Here is a 23959-nt window from a genome sequence, read left to right as displayed (position 1 = left end):
CAGGGAGGTGTCATGCACCTGACTGATGGATGTTACAGTATTTCATCATTTTTGCTGAGTAAAAATGACAGACCCTCCGCTGTCTTTACAGGAGGAGCCAGTCCATCTTTAATCAGCTCTAGAAATCATTAGGTGCTACTGGAGATCCTCGGGTAGACTCTGGGCAGTGGGGGCGGGGAGGGGGGCACCCGAGGTAAGCTGGATCAGCCATTTCACAGGCTAGAGATCACCTGGACGATTTGAAACATTTTACTCCAAGTTCAAGTGGAATCCATTTCCATGCTCAGGAATGCACACATGCCCACAGCAGGGATGGGGCCTGGGTCTCATGTGAGCGACTTGGCCTTACCGAGTATCAGTCATCTTTTGTACGATGAAGGCAGTAGTGCCAGCTTCCCAGGGCGGTTGTGGGGTTAAGTGAGGCATCTATGACAGGTTCCCACCACCTTTCTTGCCTTCCAGGCTGTGTCTCACTGCTGCCCAAGGGACAGGTTGCTGATGTGAATTCGTTGCTGCCTGAAGGTGCTTAGGGTCTGCTGTGCACATCCTGACCCAGCTGTCTGCTCCTTTCACCCACCTCACTCCCCACCACACCGTCCACTTCACTCTGGCCTGCTGCAGTTAGTAGCCCAGACCGATCTTCACCACTTTTTACCCCCAGAATGCTTGTGCCTGCGCACATAAAGGCTGCATTGTCAGCCATAGCACTTGGCCAGCACTGTTGAGATACTCCAGGCAGAGGGTTGACACTCTCAATCTGGGAAGGGGAAAGGCAGTTTTGTCCTGCCCAGAACTTGAAATATTGTGGAAAACTCTGAGTCTGTCGTTTTCTGAGCTGCCTTTCCTTTCTATCCTTAGTTTAGGTAGATTCTCCCAGAAAACAATGGGCAAAACTTACTTTTCCTTTCAGGCCAAACTCTCCCTTTGCCCACCCCCAACATGACTCACAGGAGGAGGCAGTTGGTGCTCGCATTTTACCCGACAGCTTTCTGTTCCGTTCCTACCTGGGAACCAAAAAGACTTTTCAGGAGTACGGGATGCTAATGTAGCCACAGGTACAGGAGGAGGGCATGGGCTGGGCTCTGCAAGGCCAAGGAAGCCACAGCCAGACCAGTGACGGCAGGACGAGTATTTCTGAGTGCCATCTCAGCCTGAGCGAACTTCATTTTGGGTTAGATGGAACTAGGAGACTTCAACCTTGTCACCACAGACCGTCACTGTCCGGAAAAGCCCGCCTTCTCCTGCATCTCAGATGACAGTGATTTAAGTCGGGGCCCCAAACCTGGTCATCTGGTTACCCAGGGAAGGTTCCAATGCAGTGCCCGAACCTCTCCCAGAGACTCTTGGTGAGTCCAAGAAATTGAATTTCAGTCAACTAGATTTGGGAATGTCTGCTTTTTCTTGTTGTCCTGGGTTTTATTGCTTCAACTTTTTATTCTGAAAAAATATTAGACTTACAGAACAGTTACAAAAATAGTAGGACAATTTTTGGTACAGTACTATTAACCGAACTGTAGGCTTTATTCAGATTTCACCAGTTTCTCCACGAAGGTCCTATTTTTGCTCCATGATCCTACCCAGGATTCCACATTGCATTTAGCCCTCATGTCTGCTTAGTCTCCTCTAATCTGTAGGGATAGTTTGTGACCTTGGTATTTTTGAAAAGTACCGGTCAGTTATTTTGTAGAATGCCTTTCCATTTGGGAAGCTGTGCATATGATGGACAGGATTTTATGTGAAAAAAAAAGGAAGTCCCAGGGAGCACATCTGGCCCTACCGTTTTACCTCCACTCAGAACAAGGAGGGCGTGAATGGATGGTGTGAACAGTGGCCGAGCCAGGGACCTCCCAGCCACAAGACATGGACATTTAAGGCATCTTTAAGTTCTGATATTAGTCAACTAGAATCCTAGACACATTGCTCCCAGTATACCTGGTAGAAAATCTTTGGGATCTTAGGGATTAAAAAAACCCAAAAAACTGATTTTCAAATTACACTTGACAATTATGTGCAAAAAAACCAGAAATAACATCTGTCAGTGCTGCAAAGGGGAAAGTGCACAGATGGATTTCTGTCACCTGAAAGTAAAGTTGGGTCGATTTCCTGTTGATGTGAAAGATGGTCAGGAACGGTCCTGCCAAGCATCGGCAGTGCACAGCTGTTTCCAATGTGGGCTGTGATCCAAAGTCGGCTCACACCCTTCTCTACCACTTACTTGTGAGCCTGCGGGCCGGTGACCAGGTTCTCTGGTCCGGGTTTGCTTGCTTATTGAAGATAAAACAAGAGTTTGCATCTCATAGTGTTTCTATAAAGATTAGGTGGAACAACCCATGTAAATAGGCAGTAAATGGCGGCTGCCATTGCCATTGTTCTCGGATGCGACTCATCTTAGTAGAATCACCTGCGAACCCTTTGTGGGATTTTTTAATGTTTTCATTTCTAGGGAGGAAGAAAAAGAACTTGGGTGTTTTTTTCCTGAGTTCCCAGACAGTCCTGTGCTGCATGCTGGCAGCAGAGGCACCCCGCATCAGATTCTTCCACCATCACTGACACTGTGAGAACTGTCACCAGGGCCTGGGGTGCAGGGTGGCTGCTGGTGCCTTCAGAGTGACCCATGCCATCTATGGCAGAGTTGCGAGACAGACAGGGATAAACATTTCCAGTCTGTTCTCTGTTACGAGCTTTCGGGGGAGGCCGTCCCGTGGGAAAGGCTGGAGAGCAGCTTTGATTCAGCTGGAGCATTTGAGTGGGAAGCAGAAATGAGGAGTGGGGAGAGGCCCAGGTGTCATCAGACCGCAGCCAGCCCACCTTGCCGCAGTGCTGGAGAAGCCTCTCTACTGGGTGGCAGAGTTGTTTCTGCTGTGGAAGTTTGCTGTGTACCATTTCATACCTTGCCAGCACCTGTTTGCTGGCCCCCTTCTTTTGTTCTCTTATGTCCCCAGCCTTTTTTTTTTGCTTTCTGGAAACTTTCTGAGAGCCAGCTCCCTGTCTGGACCCGGTCTACTGCCCTGAGTGTTTCTCCCCACACTGTATCCCTGTGAGGCCCCGGCCTTTCTCCGCAGAGGCTGGCATTGCAGAGGCTCAGGGTGCATATGCACATGATGTTTGATGAATGGCAAAGGAACTGATCAGCAGACAGATGGTTGACCAGACACCCAAGGGGGCCCTTGTCGCACGTGACTTGAATTGGGTGCAAGACTGATTTCAGCTGATTACTTTTTTTTCACGTGGTCTTTCAAGTGGTAAGGTGAATTAACTTTGGCTAACAAAGGAAGGGTTCAGATTCTCAAGGTATTTTTCATTATACCAAGGGGCTAACATATATCTAAGAGAATTTATTTTTCACATTGCCATGGAGGTCCATAGAAAGTAGGATTTCATAAATGGGGAAGACTTTTCCGTGAATACTCGCTTTTCAGGGATACATCTGGTAAGCTAAAGGAATGAAGCCTATGTTGGCTTTTCCCTCACAGCAGAGGACACGTGAGCCCCGACCAGAGGGTGAAGGAGGGTCCCAAGGGGTCTGGAATATCCAAACCATGAGTAGACCCACGAGGGAGAGGGCACAGGCTCTGTACTGTCAGGCAGCAAGGCCCATGCAGGTACCATTTAGTTCTGTTCCCTGAGCCTGTCCCAGATAGGCTAGCCCAATGCCCAAAGCTATTAAAAGACTGTTACATGAGCTGTAAGGTGATAGGGCCCTTACTCAAGTATTAATATTTATATCAACTGAACTGAGCAGTTACAGGACTAAAGCAAATGTGCAAACAGAAGTGTTGAGCATCTTTAAATACCTTCATGGGTAAAATGTCTGTGGGGTCTTCTGTAGTCATTTGGCCAAAATATATACCTAAACGGACAAAGATTCATAGACTGATGTCCACACCACCTTCTGTGGCTGGTGAAATTTAAGATGCCCAGCTAGTGCAGCATGAACTTCTTCTTTTTTTTTTTTTTTTTGAGATGGGGCCTCGCTCTGTCACCCAGGCTGGAGTGCAGTGGCACGATCTCAGCTCACTGCAACCTCCACCTCCCAGGTTCAAGCGATTCTCTGCCTCAGCCTTGCGAGTAGCTGGGACTACAGAGACGTGTGCCACCATGTCTGGCTAATTTTTGTATTTTTAGTAGAGATGGAGCTTCACCATGTTGGTCTCAAACTGCTGACCTCAAGTGATCCACCTGCCTCAGCCTCCCAAAGTGCTAGGATTACAGGTGTGAGCCACCATGCCCAGTCAGCATGGACTTCTTTAGGAAGTATTTTGTATCTTGGTTAAGAAGTCTCAGCAAGAGGTCTTCCTTGTCAAGACAGATATTTTATCTTACTTACTGTTGTTAAAATTATCTTTCTTTAACAAACACTCTAAGGAGTCTTTAAAGAATGTAAAAGGTTATCCAAACTAGTACTTTTACTGCTGCCCCATAGAACAAATTCTATTACTCAGTTGAATGTAATCTGCCTCCAGCTGAGACGTAGGAGCCAAGCATTTTGTCTTGTTGAGCCAGATATTCAGTCTGGAGGCCAAGGGATCGGGGTGGGGGAAGTAGTAGCTAGTGCAAGAATAGCTACGGATAGATGGCTCTGGGGCCCAAAGCTAGGCTTGGAAATACAGTAGTTGCAGTGACACGATTTGAGAGAACCTCTCACCACATATCCCATGTCTCTCTAAAAATCCATACTTGATGTCTGTGTTTTGATTCTTTGAGTTAAATGCTGAGCACACAATGAGTTCTCAATAAAATCACTTGTTGACTGACCAACTGATGGATATGATGTTGACCCCTGTTCCAAGTGCTGATTCCTGGAAGAGAAGGAGCCCCTTATTTTCAGAATAGATATTAGTCCCCATTGATTCTGCCATGGACATAGGTCTTTCAGATCTTTTGTCCACAGGCTGAGTGAACCTTTGTTTAGGGGATGATGGGGAGGCATAGACCACGTGGTGTGGCCTGCAGATGCATGAGGTGGGCCCTGGCCTCTGGGGAGTGGATGAGGGGAGTTGTCAAAGGAAATGGGGAGACATTAAGGGGAGCTTACTTTCTCTGAACTTTGATCAACAGCCTGCCCTGGTCATCTCAGGAACTCTGGCTGATTTGGGATTTAGAGTGAAGGCAGATCCATAACGTTTCTCTTCTGAAAATGAATACCCCAAACTCTGTGCGACCTTTAAAGAAATGCACAGTGGGTAAAATACAATTTGTAAATTAAGGAAAATGTAATCAGCTACCCTTTCAAATGAAGACTTGTCTTGGGTGAGGCAGCTACCTCCTCATTCACCCTTATCCAGCCTTTATTTTGATGTTGAAATTAAAATACTAAACAATGGGAATACCATCATGCCAAGCTAAACACAAGCCAATTCTAAGTCAGTTAAGTATGAGCATCCCTCCAGTTGCCAACGGCAACCCCCCAGTGAGAGTGATCATTGGCCCTTCTTGAGTCTTGTGTGTTCCATAGAAAACAGTGACCAATTCCACCCAGAATAAGTTTGGCAGTTTGCTCCTTAGCCTCCATTCCTCGAGGAGCCACTGGTTATTTTAATTACTGTCTCCAGAGGCCTTTTAATGAGTTGAGGCTAAGACCCACAGTACTCATGGAGAGATCCGTCCTCACTGCTGCCCCTTGCCCTGGCTTCGTGAACTTGCTCTGTGGGGCCATGGTTCTTGAGCATGTCCCCAGCTATCGCTGGTCCTCCCTTGGATTTGTGAGGTTGCTGGGTCTTGCAGAACCCCTCGCTGTGCACTGGTTGCCTCACCTCATTTATATTAGTGGAGCTTGCATTTTCCTCTCTGAAATCACCTTCCCAGCTCTGATACACTCCTCATACGGGGCAGATGCTGAGGTCTCTCCTGCCCTCTGCACTTGTGCAGTTTGTACCCCCTTCTCAGAAGCCTCGTGAGGGTGAGCCCCTCCTTTCTTTCCTCTTTAAAAGTGCCCCCACCACTCCTCGCGGCCCTCCAGATCAGCACCTGTGGCATTGTTAGGCCAGCCTGTGTAGCCCCAAACGTTTGCCCTGGCAGACAGACTGCAGGGCACTTCAGCAAGAGCAGGAAGGTGCAGTGTGAACCCTCTGGCTTCTCTGGAAGTCCCTGGGGAGAAGGGGGGACTGGGGTCCTGACTGCCCCGTGCCTTGCTGCTCATACTTCCTTTTCTTCTCATCCCTTTGGCTGCGGCCTGCGCCACCACTGCAGTGCGAAGAACGCTGAAGAGCGGCCTGACCCCGGAAGAAGCCAGAGCCCTGGGCTTGGTTGGCACCTCAGAGTTGCAGCTGTGACACTCATGGGGTACTCCCAGGAGTGTGCTGAGCAGAAGGCAAGCTCTTGCTGGATGAAACCTCTCCAGGTGGGGTTGGGGAGACTTGACATTAACATCCAACAGTTTGAAAAGGGAGAGCTCAATTCCCAGTGTCACCCCATGGCTTGTGTTGCCTGCTACGCATTGACTTGGATCTCCAGGAGTCCCCTGCACATACCTTCTCCATCGTGTCAGCTGTGTTTTTCTTGATTCCATGACACCCGGTTTTATTAGTTCCAAAGTGTGACACCTTTTCTGGGCAAGGAACAGCCCCTTTAAGGAGCAAATCACTTCTGTCACAGTTATTACGATAATATGAGGCAATCTGATTAGCTTCACAGACTGAGTCTCCACAACACCAAAATATCGAGATGTAAACCCCAAACTTGTACACAAAAGAAAGCACAGATTGTTTACCAGTTGTGGATTTTAGATGTACCAAATGTTTATACAAATACATAAATGTACACCATGTTTCAAATACTAAATAAATAGAGTTTAATGCCATAATGAGAAATTTTATTCTCCTGGGAACAGGACCTTAAACAGTTCCGCAGGCTCGCCTCTTCAGAATGGCAACAGTCTTCTCAGTGTCATCAGAAGCACCCTCGCTTGGAACGGCCTTCAGATCCTGTGGGCTATATTTTGTTAATAGAGTGAGTAGCTTCAACAGTGTGCTCTTTGGAACTCCTTTGATAATTGGGCCTAAGTCCTTGTTATGGGACATGTTAGCTGTCGTTAACCTAACGTCTCTCACCTTACCTGTGTGGTTTTTTTTGCCCCATCATGATGTGGAAGCAAAAATGAGAGTAGCAGTTTACAAATCTGAACTATTCCACAACTCACTCACTGGCCTCTTATGTCAAAATTCATTTTCTCAAAAAATTTACTAAATCACCAAAACAAAATGGAAATGTAAAGCTTTGTGTACAGAGAGCCGCAGAATCGCATACTTAGTATAGTCATGCCTCACTTAACGATGGGGATATGTTCTGAGAAATGTGTTGTTAGGCAATTTCATCATTGTGCAAATATTATAGACCATTACACAAACCTAGATGGTACAGCCTATTATGTACCTAGGCTATATGATACAGTCTGTTGCTCCTAAGTCACAAATCCATACAGCATGTGACTGACTGAATACTGTAGGCAGTTGTAATAGTGGTATTTGTGTTTGTAAATATACCTAAACATAGAAAAGGTACAGTAAAAATACAGTATCAAAGATAAAAGGTGCACCTCTATAGGGAACTTACTATGAATGGAGCTTGCAGAACTGGAAGCTGCTCTGGGCAGGTGAGTGGTGAGTGAATGTGAAGGCCTGGGACATTACTGTACGCTTTTATACATCTGGCAGCATAATAGGTTTGTTTACGCCAGCATCACCACAAACACGTGAGTACTGCAGTGCACTATGACATTATGACGGCTACAATGTCACTGGTGATAGGAAATTTTCATCTCCATTATAATCTTACGGGACCACTCGCATATATATGGTCTATAGTGAACCAAATCACTGCTCTGTGGCACATGACTATGCATGCTTCTCAAGTGCAGGTCATCAACAGCTCAGATCAGAGGGGAAGGCACCAGGAGAGGCTCTAAGCAACTGTAGAGCAATACTGAGGGGGCTGAGGCCAGGTGGTGGTCATACCCTCCACAAGCCCCTTGGCCTGGGGTCACATGGTCCCCTATGAGGAACCTCTGTCTCTGAAAACAGGGAAAGGTAAACCATTGCAGCAGGGATTTTGAGGGGCTGAAAAATCATCAGGTCACTAATTCCATCTTTGTCCCACTTTTAAAACCTCTGTAGGCCCAGTGCAGTGGCTCACGCCTGTAATCCCAGCACTTTGGGAGGCCAAGGCAGGTGGATCACGAGGTCAGGAGATCGAGACCATCCTGGGCAACATGGTGAAACCCCGTCTCTACTAAAAGTACAAAAATTAGCCGGGTGTGGTGGCACAGCCCTATAATCCCAGCCACTCAGGAGGCTGAAGCAGGAGAATTGTTTGAACCAGGGAGTCAGAGGTTGTAGAATCACACCACTGCACTCCAGCTGGTGACATAGTGAGACTCTGCCTCAAAAAAAAAAAAAAAAAAAAAAAAAAGCCTCTGTGAGTCTGCATTCCTGAATCTGGGGATATGTGATTTATAGGCAATGTGCAGTAGCATTGCTTAAAAAGCCAAAGATAATATATTTTCCCCCATAGGCCTCTGTGCCTGTGTTCCCCTCTCCGCTCTAACCCCTCTTACGGAGACAGGGAGCTTGTTGAAGCAGACATTTGTCAAATAGTACATGATGGATGTGAACACCCCAGGAGAGGCTAGAACTTGCAAGAGTTGGGGCTGTACATTATAGACTGTTGAGTTTAATCACCTCACTGAAAAGAATACATAGGGTAGTAATAGTCATTTTCCATATGCTTCTAAATAACAGGTCCAATATTCCGCTTATGGTTTAATAGTTTGTGAGAGTGTTCGCCTATTGCTTGGCACTGAATGCAGATTTGGAATATTTGTATGACATGAGATAATGATGCACAGACAAAAAAGCTGCATTTTTGTCACACTGTTTAGTGAACAAATATGTCAATGTCCTCCTGAGAGTCCTTGGTATTCTGCTGAATTGTTGCTTTAGAACGGAAGGTCACATTTAGAAGGAAGTGATTGAATAAACCTAATTTAATTTTGTTTTAGGGATCAAAAAGTTCTCAGAAGCAGCAAGCAAGGTCAACTAATTTCTTGCTTACAGCTAAGTAAATAGGGTCTCTTTTATTGGGTCCAGCAGCTTGAATAGTGCCACTGTAGTATGGGAATAAGATAGGGTGGTGGTTCCCAGCCCAGTCTACACATCGGACTGACCTGGGTGCTTTGAGCACTACTGATATTTCTGTCCCTCCACCAGAGATTGTGGTTTAATTGGTGTGAAGGGTGGCCTGGACTTTGGAACATTTAAAAGATCTTCTCATCTCCCTCCCCTCGATTCTAATGAGAAGATAGTATGGAAATCACTGGGTATTTTTCTCTCTCTTTTTTGTTGGGGGGAGATGGAGTGGGAGTTAGAGACTGAAGATGATGTTTTTGAGAACTTTGCAAACCCAATAATAATTCCCCAAGACAGAGCTGGTTTTTATTCACTATCAGGTAACTGATCAGCTAGGACATGTTTGAGCAAAGCTGCCCTCACACTGTGTGCCCAGAGATCTCTGCTGCTTCCTTGCCTGCCCTGAAAGCCAGGAGGCAGTGGCAACTGAGTCCCTCACTAAACATTTGGAAATGAAATGAACGTTGGAAAAATCCCCGGTAACATGGGAGGAACATTGGAAGGCCAGCTCTTGCCACCTCTCTCTTTTTTCTTCACCTACAGAAATACCTGCCAGCTCAGTGGCAGGACAGACATGCTGAGACAGAGGTGAACCCAGAGCCCTGTCCACAAATATCAAGGAGCAGTCAGGGTGTGCCAGCGAGTCCTGGGAGCTCTAGAACCTTCTGCTCCAGATTCCTGCTCTTCCTCTTGGATTATTCAAATCCCACTGGGGGACTAGATCCATCAAAAAGACGTAGAAGAGCCTATAAGAAAAATCAATTTGTGTTGCTAAACTTAGTGGTTCATTAGTTTTTAGTGAAACTAAGGGGTGTTTCTTATTGCTTGTTTCCCCTCTCTTGATGCCACTCATTCTGACGGCCTCTATGAGCAATTCTTAATTCAGGATGTTACATTTTTCTAAAAGACCTTCAAGAAGCATGAAAGTGAATAGTACCTTATACTTGTAAGATGCTATTCCTCATCTGCCTGGTAATGACCATAGATGTTCTTGCCCCTGTGTCTTAGCACCTATGTCCTAGTATGTATTGAAATTACAAAACTGCCAGAAAAAAAAAGGTAAATACTTTACAAAGGTGTTTGGATTTGGGTTTCTTTGGAATATTAAGGTTTTTTTCTTTCTGTTTAAAAAATAACTTAAGGATCTGGGGATGGAGTGGGAGGGTGCACAGGGCCTTGGAGGGCTGATGACCCAGTTTCGTTTTCTTCCAAGTCCATTGTTAACACAGTGCAGTGGGGAAGAACAGGGGCCAGGAGTAGGAGACTTGGTTTCTAGGCTCCTGGTCTGTGAGTGGCCTCTACATTGTCCATGGCTCCCAAATCCACTATTTCTGTGTTCATGGATACACGTAAGATGGTGTATCACCAAATACCACTGTAACAGGTTGAATGACGGCCATCTAACAGTAGCAGGTCCTAATCCCTGGAACCTAGAAATGTTACCTTCTGAGGAAAGTCTTTGCAAATGTGATTAAATTAAGGATCCTGGTATATGGGGATTATCTTGGATCATCCGGGTATTCCCTAAACTCAGTGATGAGTATCCTTATAAGAGAAAGGCAGAGTGAGATTTGATACACATTAAAGGCAACGTGAAGACAGATGTGGAGATTGGAGTGACCTGGCCACAAACCATGCAATGCTGGCAGCCACTAAGAGCAGTAAAAAGCAAGGAACAGCTGTAAAAGGCAAGGAACAGGTGCTGCCCTGGAGCCTCCAGGAACAGCACAGCCCGCTCGACACCTTGATTTTGGCTCAATAAAACTAATATTGAACCGCTAGCCTCCAGAAATATGATAAAATAAATTTCTGTTGTTCTAAACCACTAAGTTTGTGGTGATTCCTCACAGTATCCTCTAAGAAACAGTACAACCACCACAAATGTGCACTGCGCGCCCGTTACGGAGGTAACTGTGCGCCAGGCACTTGGGATTCATCTGGGAAAAAGGAGAGTCATGGTCCTTCCCCTTAGGGCCCTTTCCTGGGGCCTGGGAAGGAGTCATCTACTGAAATTAAAATTTTAATTCATCTACCACTCTGTAGCCATATCTAGATTTTTAAAATCAGAAATCATTTTATCAGAGAGAGAAGTACAAATAACACCAAATTGCCTAAGATAGGGGATGAAATGCCTTTGCAAATGCAGTGAAGGTATATGATATTAAAATGAACCATTCAGTTTGTCAAAAAAGGTGTTCTATGTGGTAGAAAAATCAGTTGTGTTTGCTAGACAATTTGTGGAGGGAAAATGAACTTTCTGAGTGATTTCTAAAAATAGCTAAAATGTTATTTATTGAAGGCATCTCTGTGTGAGCACTTCATAATGTATTATTTAATAGAATCCTTATAGCCGCTCTGCATTTTCATTTTTCACATAAAGAAACTGAGGATGAGACATACTGAATAACTCTCCAAGGACAGACGATAAGAAGTGATATATCCTGGCTTGTTTCACTAGTACCTGGTTATTTTCTTGTTCTTTTAGAAATCTTAAGACAGCTGCTAGTTGAATATCAATAGTCAGCTATGCTTTGGGGCACAAAATATGCAGCCCAGTCTGAACTGGGGTGGGCCTGGTGGGTGGGGAGCCAGCCAGTCCTACTTTGACCAAGCTGAAAAGTCCTCGAGGCCTAGTCATGTACAGGGTGGAAGCACTGTACCTTAAAATTTTCCTGGCCAGGCGCGGTGGCTTATGCCTGTAATCCCAGCACTTTGGGAGGCCAAGGTGGGCGGATCACCTGAGGTCAGGAGTTCGAGATCAGCCTGAACAATATGACGAAACCCCATCTCTACTAAAAATACAAAAATTAGCTGGGCATGGTGGCATGTGCCTGTAATCCCAGCTACTCAGGAGGCTGAGACAGAATCGCTTGAACCGGGGAGGCGGAGGTTGCAGTGAGCTGAGATCGCGCCATTGCACTCCAATCTGGGTAACAAGAGCGAAACTCTGTCTCAAAAAAAAAAAATTTCCTGAACACTGAAAATTTTGTTCAAGGTTGGCAATCATGTACAAATTTCACATCAATTATACTTAATTGGTAATCCATCCCACATCCAGCCATTGCTCCATCTAGGTACGTTCAGCACCAGTGGGAAAGGTTCAGAAGCAGAAAATATTTTTTTGTGCTTTGATGATAGAGTCATTCCCACTCTGATTGGTGAATGGATATGGTGAGAGGTTATTTGGATTGCTGAGACTTGCCCGAGGGAGGACCAAGCCCATTTTATTCTCCTAATAAGCACTACTTAATGTCTTTAAGAATAATTTTTGTTTAAGAGGATCCACTTGAGGAAGTTAAGATTTAGGATTTTGGGGGATTTGTAGTTCAAACACAGTTCAGTTGTTGACAATAGAGACTGTTCCTAATTACTGGATTAGTGACAATGATTCCAGAATGTTTTGACATTTAAAACTACAGCATTATATGTATAGGAAAATTAGATAGGCTGGATAATTAGAAGTGTCAACAAAAAGAATCATAGGATCTGTAACTCTGGAGAGGAAACTATTTCTTATAAAGGGTCAACCAAAAGACAGGCACTTTGAGGAGGGTAGAACAGGGAATTATGCTGAATGGGTTGGCCAAGTATACATACTCAACGGTCACAGGAGAAGCTATGAATATTCACGAAGGTGGTCCTAATGCATATGTACTCAATAAACATGTGTTACATATGGCCCATGTTCACTTAGGGGTGGAGACTTTTAAATGTATTACAATTAAGCCCTATACATCAAAAGCTGAAGCAGAGACACAAAGGCACTCAAGTGTGCAGCCTCTGTGAAACTGGCCAGGACCAGTCCATGGTTGGTGGTCTTTTACCAAGAGAAAGTTACAGAAATAAATGTCTTGTCCAATCAAAGCATAGTTATGGCTGATAGAATAAGGGGCCAGTTAGCATCTGGTGGTGCTCTGTCACCCAGGCTAGAGTGCAGTGGCGCAATCTCGGCTCACTATAACCTCTGCCTCCCAGGTTCAAGCCATTCTCCTGCCTCAGCCTCCTGAGTAGCTAGCTGGGACTACAGGTGCCCACCACCATGCCAGGCTAATTTGTTTGTGTTTTTAGTAGAGACGGGGTTTCACCATCGTAGCCAGGATGGTCTTATCTCCTGACCTTGTGATCCACCCACCTCGGCCTCCCGAAGTGCTGGGATTACAGGCCTGAGCCACCGCGCCCGGCCAATTGTTTTATTCTTTAAGTGTAGGGAGGGTGCATGACTTACCCCTTGGCTGACATGGCCTTCAGTCCTGTTTATTATTTGGTATCTTATTTTCAGAGTTGTTCCATCAGTCTTATGATGTCTATTTTAAAATCAATGCTGATCAGTTGTTGTGTCTAAAACCACAAAAGTGAGGGGGTATGATGAGGTGTGTCTGACCTCCCATCCTGTTATGGTCAGGAACTCAGTTTGTAAGGCTCTCTAGAGTCCCCTTGGCCAACAGAGAGTCTGTTCGCTTTTTTGGAGTTTTATTTGTAGTTCTCAGAAGCAACACCTAACAGTGAAAAATAGCACATTCTTGCCATAACTGAGGAATGATTGCAACACTGCTGTTCCCATGCCGTTGGATTGGTGCCTGCTGCACACACTGCAGCTCCAGGGCTTCGTGCCACTGCCTCTTTGCTTGTGGCCAGTCCCCATGCCTGCAGAGACACAGCTCCTCAGTTCCCATTGGAGGGACTCAACAGCCAGTTTCCAGTGAACACATTTTCTTCTATTCATTTTGATATTGTAAGTTATCTGGTGTAGGTGGAAATAGGAATACGTGGGTCTTGGTTCAGAGTTTAAAGATATTCCAGAGTCATGCATAGCGTGTTACAGGTAGCACATTAAATCAGCCACAAGGTGATAGGGGGCCTTGTGTTCCTCTGTGTCAGCAGCAGTTTTCCTGAACGATGAGAGGTCACTGCAGTACGTGGACTATTCAGTTGGCCCAGCTAAGCAGACGATTTGGCTTTTTCTCTTTAAGAAAACTAACCAGAAATTTTTTTTCCCTTCAGAGAGAGACTCCACCCCTAATAGTACCTGCCTAAAAATGCTTTTAAGCCCTTACTGCTCTTTGGGGAGGGCGATCCCATTGGGGAAAAGCCAGATGCTTTTGGGCAGGGCAATGGGCTAGGAAATAGATAAAGTTGCCTTTCCAAAAAAACACTTGTCATGTACTCAAGGGAATAATTATAGTTTTTTAAATTCCAATTTTCAAATAAGAACTGAATAAAAATGTGGTAGTTATACAGGAAGAGCTGGCTGCCTGGGACAGTTCTTGTAGCCATTTTATCCAGTCCCTGAAAAGAGGGATCCTTGATGATACACTTATTTAGACAAGGTGATTTTACTGGAACTCAGCACACAGCAGCAGGTGGTAAACTGGCTACAGAATAGAGCAATTCAGTCAACTTCAGAGGCTTCTTGGCTTAGATGATTAGGCGTGCGATTAGGATAGGAATAAAGGAGCTCATTCACAGAGATGCAACACATCCTCAGAAATGCGGACTCAATAGAAGGAAATGAGCTCTAATCCAGCTAGCTGTCCCTCTATCAGCAGGTGGTATGAAAAAATCACATGTCTTTGGAAGAAAAAATTGCCTGAAATTCTAAGGGTTGTGGTAGTTTAGAACTTTCTCAACTTATCTGTCTATTGATCAATCTATGTGTGTGTGTGTGTGCATGTGTATACACATATAGAAGTTCACTAACTGTTGGGTTAAATTAAACTATATGGACTTGTGATTGTGAACAAATGTAAGACAGATTTTTGAATTTGTCTTGTGCTTGAATTCTGTTTCTGATATATTGAAGATGGATTACCATTTTTTAATGGCCTAAAAACCTGATTTGTGAAGATAGTTATTAAGGCCACAGCCATCTATTTTAGAATCTAATTTTCAAAGGAAAATTAGAGTTTTTCTGATGAACACTGAGTTGCTCAATAAACATACATTGTAGAGCCCCAGCATCACGTCCCAGAACCTGTGTAGCCAGGATCTAGAACCACCTGTGGTAGCAGATGTGGCCTGGAACCACCAGGCACTTAACCCTCAAGTACCACCCATGTCGCCGTCTCTATCCCATGAGATGGCCTTGTTTTCAAAATAAAGTTGAAAAGTATAAAGCTGGGCGCTGGGACCTTAAAGGTGAGCTGTTTTTCCAGAGGTTTAATCTTGTCCTTAGTGTGTTCCACACTTAAAGCTTTTGCTTGAGGGATGGGGTTTCTCCTTTACACTCAACTGTGCTCAGGCTGTTTGTGTCCCTGCCCTAGGGACATATTCTTTTCTAGTCTTTATGCTGGGGAAGAAAAATTAACCTAGCTGGTCTTCAGGGGAGTACCAGTTACCTCAAAACATGTTTTTTTTTTTTTTAATTTTAAATTTTAAATTTTTGTGGGTACATAGTAGGTGTATATATGAGATATTTTGGTAACAGGCATGCAATGTGTAATAATCAAATCATGGAAGATGGGGTATCCATCCCCTCAAGCATTTATCCTTTCTGTGAGAAATATTATTTCTTGAACAACTATTTCTGAGGCTAGGAGGATGATCCCAAACCTAGCCCCCTCTGCTCCCTAGGAGGGCAAAGGAAATGAGCTGCTTTAAGATGAAGAAAATCCTGAAGACCTAGAACCTGCTCCTTACTTTCCCACAGCTTTCCATACTGGAGACTGTGCAGAGACCTAAAGAGGCTGGGGCTGCCTTGGGGTCTTTGACTATCACATAGGGAAAGCTCAGAACTTGCACAGCCCACTGTGCAGCTAAAATGGGTAGCAGCAGGCTAACTCATCCTTGGCTTTTCCTATGAGCCACGGGCTGCAAAAGTAATATGTGAAGTAGAAGAGGATGTTGTGTTTTAGGTAAAAAAAAAAAAAAAAAGTCTTAAGATTAGGTAAATATCCTTATTCTTTGTTGACTATAGCATAGTATAAAATGGCTTTTCTGAATTTTCAGGGTTATTCTGAAAATTATAATATAAAACAAGCCATGCTTGCTCTAACTAGGGCTGCCCAGTGTAACGTTCTGTGATGATGGAAATGTTCTATATATAACTATCTAATATGGTAGCCACTAGACATATGTGATTACTGAATACTTGAAATGTGGCTGGAGATTGAGGAACGAATTTTAAATTTTTATTTTAGTTTATGGCTATGTATTAGCACAGGTCTGAGAGAATACATACCTTTATATGTACTTTATTGCTATTTATTCCTTTTATACACAGGAAGTTTTTATGTTAAATTTAGTTTTGTATAAAATTGCTTTGGACTGCAGTTTCATCCATCAAGCACATGAAACAATGTCTAAGAAACTATGTGATATGGTTGGCTGTGTCCCTACCCAAATCTCATATTGAATTGTAGCTCCCATAATTCCCGTATGTTGTGGAAGGGACCCAGTGGGAGATAATTGAATCATGGGGGTGGTTTCCGCCATACTGTTCTTGTGGTAGTGAATAAGTCTCACAAGATCTGATGATTTTATAAGGGGTTTCCCCTCTCACTTGGCTCTCATTCTCTCTTTGCCTGCCACCATGTAAGAGTGCCTTTTGCCTTCTACCATGATTGTGAGGCCTCCCCAGCCACGTGGAACTGTGAGTCCATTAAACCTTTTTCTTAAAAAATTACCCAGTCTTGGGTATGTCTTTATCAGCAGCGTGAAAATGGACTAATACACTATGTCCACCCTCTGCCTACATTGTGTTCTGAGTCTTGGGAATTCTTATCCACAAAGGAGAATTCTATGTGAAGTCAATACTATCAAATATACACTCCTCTCTTGACATATCCCACCTACAAGATGCAATCTCTCCTCAGCAGAGTCCACATCAGACCTGTGAGTATAACCCTGTGATTATAATACATGCCATGGCAGAACACACATCTTTAACAGCTAAATCCACCTTACAATAATGCTTTAAAAAGCAGCATTTCAGTTATTGTGGTGGTGGTATGTGTTTTCACCATGTCACACTGTGGCTGGTCTTCACTACTGCATTTCACCCTTGTCACCTGGGAATTCTGTTCACAAAATATTTTATCCATGTGAGACTATGTAGTTGGTTGGATACTGAAATCATCAAGATGGATGGTTTCTTTCATAATGCTCACTACATTTATCAAGGATGGTATTGGACAAGGCCTGGGTGCTAAGAGCTATAGGGAACATAAGGATGTGAGATTACAAAGATCCCATTTTCAGAACCACAAAGGTACACTGTCAGATAAGAGTTTTGAGCCACAGCTAATGAGTGGCAAGAGGCAGTCTGGGAGACAATGTTTGGATGCCAAGACATTGGAACATTGCTAACATCTTTTATTATGGCACAGTTTTATGACAGGGATGGTCTGTGGGCTGAACTAAGGTATCCTGCCTTTAAAGTAGTGACTGTCTTTTTATAATTTGCATAAACATTTAAATTAACAGCATTTTTACTTTTTTTTTTCTGAATTTAGCTTGTTGTCTGTTCCTACTGGTCTATCCTGAAGTATGAAGCAGTTCTTGATTTAGCACAAGATTATGTATTAACTGATTTTAGGTTTATTAATGGTTCACGGGGTTCCATACTAAGTAGCAATGGATTTTCTAGAGTAACATAAAGTCCCTATCTGATATGGTCTGGATTTGTGTCCCTGCCCAAATCTCATGTCAAATTGTAATCCCCAGTGTTGGAGGAGGGGCCTGGTGGGAGGTGATTGAATCATGGCGGTGATTTCCGCCTTGTCATTCTTATGATAGTGAGTTCTCATGAGATCTGGGTGCTTAATAGTGTGTGGCACCTCCCTGTTCACTCTCTTCCTCCTCCTCCAGCCATGTAAGACGTGCCTGCTTCCTCTTCGCCTTCTGCCATGATTTTAAGTTTCCTGAGGCCTCCCCAGCTGTGCTTCTTGTACAGCCTGCAGAACTTCAAGTCAATTAAACATCTCTTCTTTATAAATTACCCAGCTTTAGGCAGTTCTTTATAGCAATGTGAGAATGGATTAATACACCATCTCAACACTGAAGACACAGAGGACATAGGCAAGGTGACCAAAAGTTAATTGAGTGGTACTGGCATGAAGCACTTCACCTCAAGGAGGGTTCTCCTTGTGGGCTAGGGATTCCCAGAGGCCTCTGAGGTGGAGGTGGACTGCAGCTGGACCTTGGGAGGAAACTCTAGGTGTAAAGGCACAGAAAGAGACCAAGCTGGAGTTTTGGAGAGAGTGAGTGGTTCAGGAGAGCAGGGCCAGATAGGTAATATAGAAAGTCAATGGCTGGAAACAAAGGTTGGGATAACATTATAAAAGAAGGGGCAAAAGAGGAGCTAACCTTTCTGAATTCTCAACTATATATTAGCTCTTTTAATGGTCACAGTTAACTCCATAATGGAGGTCATATGTATTAACAAGATAATGCATGGCTGGAAAAACAGAATCCAGTCTGGTTGCTTAAGTCAAGGAAATCTGGCTTGGTGTGGTGGCTCATGCCTCTAATCCCAGCATTTTGGGAAGCTGAGGTGGGAGGATTGCTTGAGCCCAGGAATTTGAGATGAGTCTGGGCAACATAGGGAGACTGCATCTCTACAAATGATAATAAAAAATTAATCAGGTGGTGTATGCCTCTGGTCCCAGGTACTTGAGAAACTGAGGTAGGAGGATTGCTTGAGCCCAGGAAGTCAAGGTTGCAGTGAGCCATGATTGCACCACTGCACTCCAGCCTGGGCAACAGAGTGAGACCCTGTTTCCAGAAAAAAAAAAAAAAAAGAAAAGAAAGAAAAGAAATAGGCAAATTCATCTCAAGATCCCAAGGGTAAGAGCACAGTCAACTTGGATTGGAAACCCACCTGGTGTCCAATCAACTGTAATGAAGGAGCCAGACTTTACTGGACAAATATAGCTACCAGGGACTCTGGGAGTGGCTACTGGAGAGAAAAAACTTATGGAGCAATTGCTAAAACATAAAGCGGTGTTGTATAAAAACCAATAGATAAATTGAACAGAATTATTTAAACAAAACTGAAGGAGTAAATATGGGTCTGCCTATGGCATGCCTGGTCATGAGTTGATAATTGATGAAACTGGATGATGGATACAGGGGGATTCATTATGCTCTTCTATCTTTGTAAACATTAAAAACTCTCCATAATAAAAGGTTTAGAAAAATACGTGCATTTATGCAGAAACTATAAAGGTCCCTTGGTCCTTCTATTCTAGTCATTATACATGCTTTACTGGAATAAAGACAGATTTTGAATTATTCTTCATGCAGTAAAAGCAAAACCACCCAGACCCATTAAGTAACAAATTTCAGACTTGGTGAGCATCACTGTCACCACTTCAGTTGATTAAAAATCTTGATGGCTGGACTGTTTCCTGGCCATTTTGATTTAGTAGGTCTGGAGGGGAATCTGGGTATCTTACTTTCTACACATGATTCTAGTGGCACTGGTGCATGTCAGCTTTAAGGGCTAGATTCTGTGGATTATCAGGTGCAGGCTGCCCCTTTTCATTCCTATCTTTGGCTTGGTTACTTCCCTGCCAGCAGCATGATGATGTAGCACTTTATGTACAATCTTAACTACATCAATGCATCATGAGGCATTCTGCCATTTATTCTCATTTTGTGACTGCAGCCTACTGTCTTTTTCCTGGGCAGTTGATTTATAATACAGCCCATTTCCATTTTAATAGCTTTAGTTTGAAAACATAAATTTCTTGGGTATTTTTTTCCCAATTTAACCCACTCAACCTTCTGTTGTTGGGTCTTTTGCCAGAAGTGCTCCCTTCCTCCTTTACCAGGGCCAGCTTCATGGGTGGGTGACCTGTGCAGTCACACAGGGCCCATACTCAGAAGGGCCTCACACTTAGTTTAGTGCTCTTCTAGCCCTATTTTATCTTTGAACCTGTGTTCTGTAAGTGAAGTCTGATGGGACAACAGAATATATGCATGAGCGGAGGAGACATGTGCAACATATATCCAGTGTTCCTTACTGCCCCATTCACATGTAGCCTTTGTGATCCCCTGTGAGCAGAGAACTCCACTGGACCCATGATGTGTCAGAGCTCGAAGAGATTCAAAGTGTGTACAAAGTAAGCATCTTACATCTACAGCTGAGTAAGTGGGGGATGCTGAGAGCCCCAAAAGGCTGCACTTCCCATCTGAACCAGACTGGCTTCAAACACAGAAAGAAGGCAATGGCATTCTAAGAAACACGAATGACCAAGGAGCCCTATCATATCCTTTTTTACTCATGTACATTCCTGTGTTAGTCAACCACTTATGCTGAAAATACCAAGAAGTGAAACAGTAACAGTTGAGTTAGTTTTGTACAGTGTTTCTACTGTTGTGGTAAGAATGAAATACATATGCATACAGTATGTAAACATAAGCTATAAAATGCAAATTGTGTAATTTTGGTGATTCTGCATGAGTTAAGTAAATGCTCATATTTTCATTTAAAACTGGAATTGCATAATATAAAGATGAATAGTAAAATGCATGATAGGAATTTAACATTTAAGTTTTTAGTTAGAACAGCATTAAGTAGCAAATAAAAAACACCGCCATAACAAGTTGAGAAAGACACTATGGAAGAAAGGAAAAACATTACATTTTAGTACCTGTAAAGGCAATGTTTTCCTGCTGTATGCACAAAAGCCCCACGTGTTCATTTTGTACTGGATCCTGCATATCATGGAGTCAGTTCTGCTTTTCCCTGCTCAATCCTTCTGAGGCAGGTCTTGAGCCTTTCCTTATCATAATCCCCTTCCTTTGATAGCCTTTTGAGAACTCCCTCTTGATTGCCACGGATTTGAGGGGCACCGCTGACCTCCTGGTTCCTCCGCTGCTTCACTTGTGGAATCCAGGACTGATTTAGAAATTCTGTGATTCAGGGGATCCTCAAGTACTAAAAAAAAAAAGGGTATCTGCTGCAGTGGAAGATGACATAACTTCTCAACTCCCTTCTAACCTCGCTTGTCTTGGAGAAGCAGCCAAATGCTAGAATCTCTTATCCGGTGCTGGTGGCTCTTCCTTTGATCAGCTCTGGCAAGAAAAATACTTCTGGAAGACTAAACTCCAGCTATTGTCCTCGACAACGTGGTCTCTCTATATCCTTTTCTGCCACTCTATGAATTGTTGCACATTTATAAATCCTTGAAGTATAATAACCTAAACAATTAAAAGGGCCAAAATGTCTCCTAGAGAATATGTGACAATCATGTTATGGTTAAAACATACACACACACATGTACGTTTAAAATGACCACACTGAATTATAAGTGGTTAGTTTTGGGATTGCAAAGGTAAGAAGTCTCGCTATTTTAAAGCAAATGAATAAGCTGTTAATACGACGCTCAGTTTATGCTCCCAAAGACTTTCAAGCACTAATATTTCAAGACTTTGAACTATTACAAGAATGGGGAAGCAGCCAGTTAGAGCTTGCCCTGATCCTTGAAGCCTAACTTTTCACCTTGGTTTTCCTCAGGGGCTATGGAAAGTGGTAGGTGGAGGAGATATCGAAGGCTCTTTCTCATGAATATCTATCATTATTGTCACCAATCAAAATAAACATGTTTCAGAGCAAAAGAGCATGTGGAGAATCCTGCGGACTGCTCTTAGTTCCCCAGTGGGTTTGGAAGAGGGAAACCCTGGGTTGATTAGCAGATAGACAGTGCAAAGGAAGGAAGCCTGGCCAATCACTGGGGTAGAGAGAAGTCAGGAAAGAGCGAGTGAGCCAGCTGGGACTGAAGTGTGCAGATGGTACAGGTCCCTGCACCTCATTCCTCAAAACTCCTAATTCTCTAACCTCTGGGACTTCAGTACAAAAACTGCAGCCACCCCAAGAACTTGGGGCTAGATGGGTGACTCCCCACTTTCCCTGTTGGGAAGTAGGGTGAAGGCCTTGCTTCTGCCCACAGCCAGGACTGTAGAGGGAGGAAATAAATAGGCATTCCTAATTGAAAATCTGAGCAACTTTCTTTGTAAAAATTTCATTAAATGTAGTAGGTATGTCAGATTTATCTTGTGTCAAATATTAAGCATATATAGGCTAGAGGTCTAGTACCCCCATATGTCAATGGGAAAGTGATTTCTGAATTACAGGCAACTTGCTTCCAAAAGAACTCTTGGAAGCCCACCCTGTTCTAAGCAGGAGACTGCTTGTCCTAAGGATGGCCAGGGACCAGGCAAAGTGACGCCGGACAACTCAGAGCTGTGGAGTCAGGCAGAGCATGTGGAAAGCTTCTGTTAACAGTGACAGGCACCATTAAAACTTTTTCTTTATGAAGAGTTGCGCAAAGCAATGCTTGGGAATTTTTTGTTTTTAAATGGTAAGAATAGAGCACAGCACAAGTACACCTTTTTAAAAAAGTTAATAAGGAAGATAATTGTGGAACATGTATAAACAACATAACACAAAACTGGAAGCAAGAAACTTCACTGCAAACTGATGAGGAAGACAAACTTTATAGGAAGCTACAAAAGAAATGAGCAGAGCAAGATATTCGTGGTAAAGGATACAGAGAACATACAACTGTGTATTTGAGAGGTTTCATGGAACATTATGACCCATCAAATGAAGACATCAACATTATTTAACAACAAAAATTAATAGATCTGAGGAAGAGCAGTATGAAAATATTAATGCAGTGCTGTCCAACAGAACTTTCTGTGGTGATGGAAATGTTCCCTATCTCTGTGCTAATACAGAATCTACCAGCCACATGAATTCTAGAAATGTGGCTAATGCAACTGAAGAAATGAATTTTTCATATAATTTAATTTAAATTTAAATAGTCATATGTGATTAGTGGCTCCTGAATGAATGACGCAGTTCTAATGCTTCATGGGTCAAAACCAGTGGTTTCTATGGGGGACTTCTCTAATCAGTGCTAAGGGATTGAGGGTTGAGTGCTGAAGAAGAGGAGAACACTCATTAGACTTATTTGGGCACTTAAACAAGATCCCAAATTCCCCATTGCTTCCAGAGGCAGGGGACAGCACAATGTGCTGTGGAGGCCTCACTAGGAGCCTGGCTAATGTCAGTGGGACTAAAAGGCTTATAATTTTGGTCATTCAGCTGGAAAAAAGGCCTATGGTTCACACGCAAAACTGGAGGTCACCCCTAGGGCCATCTGTGCATGGCAGCCACCATTCTGGAGCTGGTAGAGAGCTGGAGGGAGGGGTGCTCACTTCCGGATGGGGTTTCCAGAGCCAGAGGAGGATTTAGAAGTAGAGGAAGTGGAGGGACCGGAGGGTCCTGAGGGCCCTTTCTGGCCACCTGCAGGCTGCACAGGCCCTTTCTTTTTTGGGATTACGATCTTGTTCTTGCTCTTAAACACTTTGCTGGGATCTAGCTTATTCACAAAGGAGTCGGTCTCTTCTGTGAGCAGGCTTGTGTTGTAGGTGATAGGTTTATACATGCTGAACCACTGCTGTAAGGCAGAATTGGAAGAGAAGGTCACAATTCAAAGGAGAAATGCCATTCTGTATGCTCTTTTTGGGGGATGCAGGACAGCTGGGAATAGGAGGTAGAGGTACATTTTCATGAAAAACTGCCTAAAAATCTATTTGCTCTTCCTTTAAGTGGAAGTGATGATAACAGATCCCATCAACCTCTGGTAAGATACACACATTGCTTTATGAGTTCTCATGACCTTTAAGATAAATGCAGTGTGAGAACTAAGAATCTGAGCATACTTTCTTCTGATTTAGTGAGTCCTGAGCCTGGGATGCTAGATCCAAAAGCACTAGAGGACAGCGTCTATTGTTCTGTCCTCAAACCAGGTGCTCCCCATCAGGTGGATTCTGGCAGCATCATTTCCCCAGGAAAGGCAGGAGACAGAGGCCAGTGTGGGCCTCTG

At 43.7% G+C, this 23959-nt stretch overlaps 2 protein-coding genes across 16 annotated transcripts in view; one reads left to right on the top strand and one right to left on the bottom strand.

Annotated features, from left to right (window-relative positions):
- The window catches only part of FHOD3 (formin homology 2 domain containing 3), a 488002-nt gene extending 481200 nt beyond the window's left edge, over positions 1-6802 (top strand). For 7 of the 8 annotated variants that reach the window (XM_001106633.5, XM_077974668.1, XM_077974667.1 and 4 more), the window contains one exon: positions 6190-6799. In XM_001106633.5, the coding sequence (XP_001106633.3) occupies positions 6190-6272 (83 nt within the window). In that variant the 3' untranslated portion in view covers positions 6273-6799. 8 annotated transcript variants of the gene reach the window in all.
- The window catches only part of TPGS2 (tubulin polyglutamylase complex subunit 2), a 48951-nt gene continuing 31707 nt past the window's right edge, over positions 6716-23959 (bottom strand). For 2 of the 8 annotated variants that reach the window (XM_015121730.3, XM_015121731.3), the window contains one exon: positions 20324-23530. In XM_015121730.3, the coding sequence (XP_014977216.1) occupies positions 23285-23530 (246 nt within the window). In that variant the 3' untranslated portion in view covers positions 20324-23284. 8 annotated transcript variants of the gene reach the window in all.

This window comes from Macaca mulatta, chromosome 18 (assembly GCF_049350105.2).
Source record: "Macaca mulatta isolate MMU2019108-1 chromosome 18, T2T-MMU8v2.0, whole genome shotgun sequence".
In the NCBI taxonomy this organism is placed as follows: domain Eukaryota; kingdom Metazoa; phylum Chordata; class Mammalia; order Primates; family Cercopithecidae; genus Macaca; species Macaca mulatta.
This window is presented reverse-complemented; position numbering and strand designations above follow the sequence as displayed.